This window comes from Olea europaea, unplaced genomic scaffold, assembly GCF_002742605.1.
Source record: "Olea europaea var. sylvestris unplaced genomic scaffold, O_europaea_v1 scaffold1306, whole genome shotgun sequence".
Lineage (NCBI taxonomy): Eukaryota > Viridiplantae > Streptophyta > Magnoliopsida > Lamiales > Oleaceae > Olea > Olea europaea.
In genome coordinates, this window is record NW_019230530.1 from 196,193 (window position 1) to 203,208 (window position 7,016).

Sequence of the window (7,016 nt, forward strand, 5' to 3'; positions counted from 1 at the left end):
TTCCAGTTTTCCGATTCATATGGTTTGATACAACTTTGAATCCGAATAATTACACAAGTTAGTAATTCAAAAGTTAAAATTTTGAATTTTACTGTTGAGTTACAAGTTATAGTGTTCAGATAACTTATCAACCGTGAAATTGCCTTTTTGGCATGTTTGTTTCTGCATTCGTATCAATGTCTTGAAAATTAGGTCAATTTGATTAAAGATGACTTATAGCAAAGCTTGAATCCCTTTATTTACATGTTCATAACTAGAAAGTCATTCATAACTTGATGGAACTGTTACTTCCCCAAATGAGATCCTAATTGAAACTCTTATTCACTCTGAATGGATTTGAGAAAGTATTCTTATATGATACATTCAAAAGATCTGTACATGTTATTAACTGAAGTCAATAATTCCTATAAACAATTAGCACAATGTGTTGAAACCATTACAGTTTAAGCCCTTGTGCTCTGAAACCCCTTTGTCTGCAGTTTTAGGCTCATTATCATCAGCCGCTTGAAGCCAACATCTGTGAAACAGGTCAACGATCTCGACATCTCTGCAGTGGAAAACGACAGAATTCTATGAATTAAGGTTCTTGTGCAGGTGAAATATATCGGGATTTTTACAGATTTACAGTGGCAACACTGCATTAGTTGGTTGAACTGTGTTTTTTGTTCAACATCCAATTAAATCTTGCCGTCTGTTAAAAATTGTCAACCATTTCTGTACATGTAGCAGGGTTCGAATTCTATTTATTGATAGTGTATTACACAATAGAGCTGTAAATCAGGCCATGTGAGTCGAGCTTATGCAGGGCTATCAATCAGGTTTTTACTAGTCATTGAGACTGATGTTTTCCTCGTAGACTCATTATCTCATATGATTAAACTAATTCCTTGTCCATTAGGTAATGCAATTAGACTTAGTTTATGAGGAAACAAGCCCAATTGACAACTCTTGGCATATGAATATGTTCTAAATTATAGTCTTTTACCTTGAATCACAAGTGATTTTCGTCGATTTCTGGAGATAACGAGGACCCTCATCGTATCCTTCACATGTTATCTCTCCGTTATCATCCTTATAACAAACAATACCGGAGGACAGATCTTCGAAAACCTATCAGAAATCATCTCTAATCACCATTAACACCGTGTATATGCTTGAAACTTAGCCAAAACCATTTAAAACGGATAAAAGAAAAACTAACCAACCTTGTTCCTGATTGATGATCTGATCTGAAGAAGTTTACTATTGATTCGGATTTGATTGTTGGCACACATTAGTAGTCTATTTCCAGGCCTTCGGTTTGAAGCAGGTTCTTGAATTACAAGAGAACCTGAAAAAGGGTGTCTTGTAGCCATTAATAGAGTGTTGAATTGGAAGGAATAGTATGAAGATGGTTTTTTCTATGCTGTGGAGCTTTAACTTAATGGAGAATGATATAGCTGGACTAGAAATATTACATATAAAACCTTGGGTAAATTCCTCTAGGAGTCCCCAACCTTTTATAAGTGTGGCAGTCATGTCCTCTACCTTTTAACATTGAGCACGTGGTAATCTTTACTTGTTTGAACATGTCCACTAAAACTTACTATCCATGCGACTCATACATGATGTCTTACTGAAAGGGAAAAATTGTTCGAAAAGAATTCATTTATTCTACAAACCAAATAGTTGAAAAAACTTTCCTATGATCCGATTATTTCCAAGTACATGTCATCCACTGCGTTATCTGGCTTCTCTGTGGTCGCCAAAAGCCGACCCGCTCTCGGATATTTGAGTGGGTTGACCTAGGAAGGGGTCCATCTGCTTCTCACGTTCCATGAATAGTCAGGACATTGAGGAATATTCAGAAAGGCATTTCAAGAATTGGTCTTGAATTTTATTTATTTTGTTTTTTTTTGTTTTTTTTATTTGTGGTTTCACACTTACCTTTCTTCTAACGAGACTCAACCAAGGTCAATAACCCGATAATGAGCTAGGCCTTGGACAATTGTTATCTGTGTTCTTTTTTGGATAATTTTTACACTTTCAATTATACATCATATACGTATGATATAGCCATTTAATAGCTAAATTGACATTTTCTATTCAGGCAACATGTTCAAAATCTTAAAAGAATCGGGGATATGGGTACTATAAATGAAAGGTTGAGGATATGGCTGCTATATTTATAAAAGATTGGGGCCCATGAAGGAATTTACTTTAACTTGTATGGTTGATTTGGTCATAGGTTTTGTCTTCACGTTGAAATATAAATTAATTCAGTTGAAACAAGGGTGAATGTCTAATCATCTTGCATTATCTAGGTTAGTAAATATGTTTAGTGGGCTCCATTTTAGCTTATCTTCAACAAGAAATATAAGTCGTGTATGGCATAATTTTCTATTGATTAATCATTTGATGGATCAATATGTAATATATTAATACATGGCCACTAATTAACACGAAAGTTTATAGAACGTATCAGCGATTTCAACACTTTCTTTTCAACAAGAATATATATGTGGTTGCAAGCACAGTCTGGATGTGATTCGATCGGGTTTTTTTTATAGAGGTACCCCAGTCCATGTAGATCGATTTATACATGCCATTATTTTAAAAGAGAAAATATTTCAATAAAATATTTGTGACAAAATTTGATGTTGCTGTTGAAGCTCCATTATCAGCTTCTTCAAAGCATCTTTATGGTAAGTTTAAAATTATCCATCAGTCATTATCGAAAGTAGACGGTCTCTATTGCTGCTTTAGGTTATACTTCTTTTTAAGATGAATTATGAACTTCGGCAATATGCACGCTATCCTAGTAATTGTGTCACACAATTATCAATTATTGGTGGGTAAATTTTTTCCATGGTTATTCGACTTTTAGCAAAATTTTAATCAAGTCACTAAATTTTCATTTGTTTCAGTATGGTCTCTAAACTTTAATTTAGTTTCAATTATCACTCGATCACATCTTGTCACTTGTCATCTCCCAAACTAACAAGAATTTGTTTACTTAACAGTCATACCATACCTACTCTTCCACGTAATCGTTACGTGACACTATAGAAACTAAAATGGGAAGATTAGACAATATCTTTAGATTAAAATATTAAAAAATAAATTTTTTATTTAACACTTTTATGACATTATATAATGGTAAGTTGGGTATGCAATGTAGCGATTTTGTGTAAAATTCATCATGGTGTGACGTCCAATTAATCAATTTTAGTGGCGAAATGATAAAATTTAAAATTAAATTAAAGTTCAATGACCTAATTTGAAATTAAACTGAAGTTTAATGACTCAATTTAAAATAAATCGAAATTCAATGATAGATAAAAGTTAAGAGACAAATGAGATTTTGCTTAAAGTCTATTAACCGCAAACGCTATTTTTCAATAAAATTTTCAAAATAATCTGATTGAAGTTGAAGCTTAGACCATGTTTAGGCTCCTTTTTTCCAAAAATACATTTTTTTCAAAACTCATTTTCAATTACTCATTCCTTCATAAAATAATGTTACACATAAAACCTAAATCTTTTTCTTATTTTTTAGCCATACATTATCCAAAGAATCACTATTTCAATATAAATTTTCCTCTGAAATCTCATTTTAATGGGGCCCAAACAATGATTTAATACTAATGCAAGGGTTGGGCCAATTATAATGGATCATGAGGAGCCAGTGGTGGAAACGATGACTAGGCAAGTGGTAGGTTCCTTCACTATGTAAGATTCTAAATGTCTAGCCCTTCGGTTGGATCTGCTGTTCGCACAAAAGAATGATTTGTTCATACAATCTATCGAGTGTCATTCTTTTGTGATGGAACGAACTTTCAGTTTGTACCCTTTTTTGTGGGTTGGGGGCGGGGGGAAGGTGCTTCTTCATGATATTCGTAGCTTCTTAGGAACGTTAGAATAACTATCATTTATTTGTTTTCTGTAAGGAGAATATGGTAGCCAATGAGTTAACTTCTTACACTTATGTGCATGATATTTTTTATTTTGAACCGATTGTATGCCTACTTTATTGATTCTTTTGTATTGAGCGATTTTATTAATGCAATTTGTTTTTATTATAAGAAATGCACAAAATTTTAATTTTTTTTTCTTTAGTATAGTTTCCTATTGAACAATCTTTCCGAAAACCTTGTGTCAAGCTTGAGAGTTGATACATTTTCAAGGCTTTCCTCGCTATTTTATGACAATATACAAGTGCAAAAGGTATGAAATAATGCATATTTGACTTTCACTTGCAATCGTGACATCACCATATAATTGAGAAGATAATTATTTTTTTGTATAGAAGAAGAAAGCAAAGATTATTTGCGCTCTCAAATGCTCAATTATTAATATATATAAAAGTATAGGTTTTAGACTCAACTTACTAATTGACTTGGTTGAATTATCAAGATATCGGATCACTAATTTGATTGGTGGGTTGGTGGTTTCTCGGACTGTATCATTTTGAGATTAAGTACTTATTTGATAGGAATTTTGTTAATTGATTTTTTGATCGTTAGAAAGAAAATGGGTCCTACCTGTAAAAGAAAAATTCAAAAATAACTAATGAAGTAATGAAATAAAGGTCAAAAAATTGATTTTAATTAACTTTTAAACCCCCCACCAAACAAGCCCTAAATCTTAAGTAATTTATAGTTGATCATAATAGTTAATCATATATTTTATACTTGAATCAACTGGTCGAATCTGAATTTTATTACTATGAATGAAACAAATAGGATTTAACTCTCGTTTGATTTTCATTCTTTGGCCACAAAAATGAAAAATATGATCATTATACATCACATCAAGACATTATATTTGACTTTCTATCTTTTGTGTGGGTCCCGAAACGATTTTATTTTTCATTCTCATTCTTACAAAAATGGGTACCAAACGGGGCCTTAATTGTTTTAATTGTCAATGAATTTAAGTTCATATCTTTAATTGATCACTAAAATTTAAAATATCGAATTTTGGTTACTGAACTTAGATTCATATCTTCGATTGCTCACTGAAATTTAAAATGTCAAATTTTGGCCGCTGAATTTTGAAAAATGTTGTACACTACTCACTAAAAAGTGGATATTTTTTATTTATGTTAGTGAGTAACGTATAGTATTTTACAAAGTTCATTTAGCCTAAATTCGACATTTTAAATTTCAGTGACCAATCAAAAATATGAATCTAAGTTCAGTGACCATTGGAACAATTAATTCAACAAATAAACAAATGTTGGAATGATCAATTGACAGACAATTCTATACTTTTTAATCCAGTCAGAATTTTTGAAAAGCAACCTCAAAAACAAAATAATAAATTATATTGCTCTAATTGCCTGGTTGGAGCCACGATAAGAGGTCAATATTTTAATAAAAATAACATTCAAATAAAATCTATGACTATATTAAAACCTAATCTTTTAACTTTTCATGCTTGCTAAGGGGCCTTTCATATCTTTATTAAATAATATTGGTTTGCATTCCTTTTCACTAGAATTGACTTTGTATTATGCTACTTATACTTTATTTATGTACAATTTGGATGACATTTAAATAGGCAGCAAAATTGAAATCATTGATTATTTTAAATATTGGAGAAATTAATGATAAAATTGTGTATCACATAGTACAATGTAAAGCAAAACATTTACTAAAATGTATGTGTAACAAGATTGATTGGCTTCTGTGGTTCAACCACCACAAATTAAAGTTATATTCATAACATTAATTTTAATTTTTCTTATCATAGTTTTAAGAAATGATAAACTTTAGCATTTGTAATATTAACATGAAAAGATGTAACAAATAGTTGTGCCGAGTAAAACTTAGCCCTTGTTTGGTGTAAATTTTTTAAAATTCTTTCTTTTCCAAATTTATTTTCAATCACCTTTTTTTTAATAAAAGAATTTGCAATTGAACTCATAATTGTTTCTACCTTTTAACCACACCTTCTACAAAAATAATCACTTTTACAAAATTTATTATTAAAAATGTACATCAAACATACCCTTAATGAAGACTTGCCTATGTCAAATCTTATACAATTGCATCTCATACTACCTAAGTTTGATGGAGTTCATTTAAGAAAAATAATGTTTTGAATAATGAATTTTAGGAGGATGTGCGATTAAAAAAAAAAAAAATTAATTTACATACAGAATATTTTATTTTATAATATATGATTGGAAATGGGTATGTAAAAAAAATAGTTTTCAAATAATGGTTGTCAAACACGGCAAATGTTTGAGTAATAATTTTCTGAAAACTAATTGCATGTTTGTGACCATAAATCTTTTTATATTCACTCAAAACACTTATTATCCATATATTTTGTGAGATTCACAAATAATACTACATATTCATCACTCATTTCTATCTATTTATAATTTAAATCGAATATAAACAACTTCAAACATGCGCTTGGTGTTTTCAAATAATTATAATTGTGGGTTCTACAAAATGTATAAATAATAAGTAGTGGATCTTACAAATTGTTGATGAGAAAGTATTTTTAGTTGACTTAATTTATAATTTAAATAGTCCCATACGTGCTCTAAGTTTGACCCCTGATGTCTAAGCAAATGATCAAAAAAAGGTGCTACTTATAAGCACTTAAAAATTTTGTCGAACATAAGCTACTTATTTCAATCTCTACCTTTTGGGTTGGTCTTGGTACCAACTCTGTTGGATCTCACTTGGGTAGGAAACATAAAGGACCATACTTTCATATAATTTTGTTTTGCTATTAACCAACATTTTCCAAAATTTAGAATATTTTAAGCAACTAGTGAACCAACTATAACTAGTACAACATGAGTTAGATTTAACCCCTATTAATTAGTAAGCACTGAGCATTCAGTTGTAATGTATTTTAATTTTAACCACCATCAATAAGAAGTCACTAGCATAACATAATAGTAGACGACGAGCAACGTTAATCGATATGTCACCATTGATTAAAGAATTATGCTACGTAACATAGCGGGTGTTCAGCAATTATGGAATTCAAGGGTCATCCCAACTGATTCT

At 30.7% G+C, this 7,016-nt stretch overlaps 1 protein-coding gene across 1 annotated transcript; it reads right to left on the reverse strand.

The window, feature by feature from the left end:
• Nucleotides 1-297: 297 nt before the first annotated feature.
• On the reverse strand, nucleotides 298-1,429 carry LOC111374898. The gene is made up of 3 exons (XM_022997655.1): nucleotides 1,206-1,429; nucleotides 986-1,110; nucleotides 298-547 (listed from the first exon to the last, which is right to left on the reverse strand). The coding sequence occupies exons 1-3, from the start codon at nucleotides 1,353-1,355 to the stop codon at nucleotides 415-417; spliced, it is 408 nt and encodes a 135-aa protein (XP_022853423.1). The 5' UTR covers nucleotides 1,356-1,429; the 3' UTR covers nucleotides 298-414.
• Nucleotides 1,430-7,016: the final 5,587 nt, after the last annotated feature.

Excerpts from the sequence above, each read along its gene's own strand:
- LOC111374898 (XM_022997655.1), bottom strand. The coding sequence starts at position 1,355 with ATGGCTACAAGACACCCTTTTTCAGGTTCTCTTGTAATTCAAGAACCT. Across the intron at positions 1,111-1,205 it reads GATCATCAATCAGGAACAAG|GTTTTCGAAGATCTGTCCTC; the intron begins GTTGGTTAGTTT and ends GATTTCTGATAG. Across the intron at positions 548-985 it reads AAAATCACTTGTGATTCAAG|AGATGTCGAGATCGTTGACC; the intron begins GTAAAAGACTAT and ends TTTCCACTGCAG.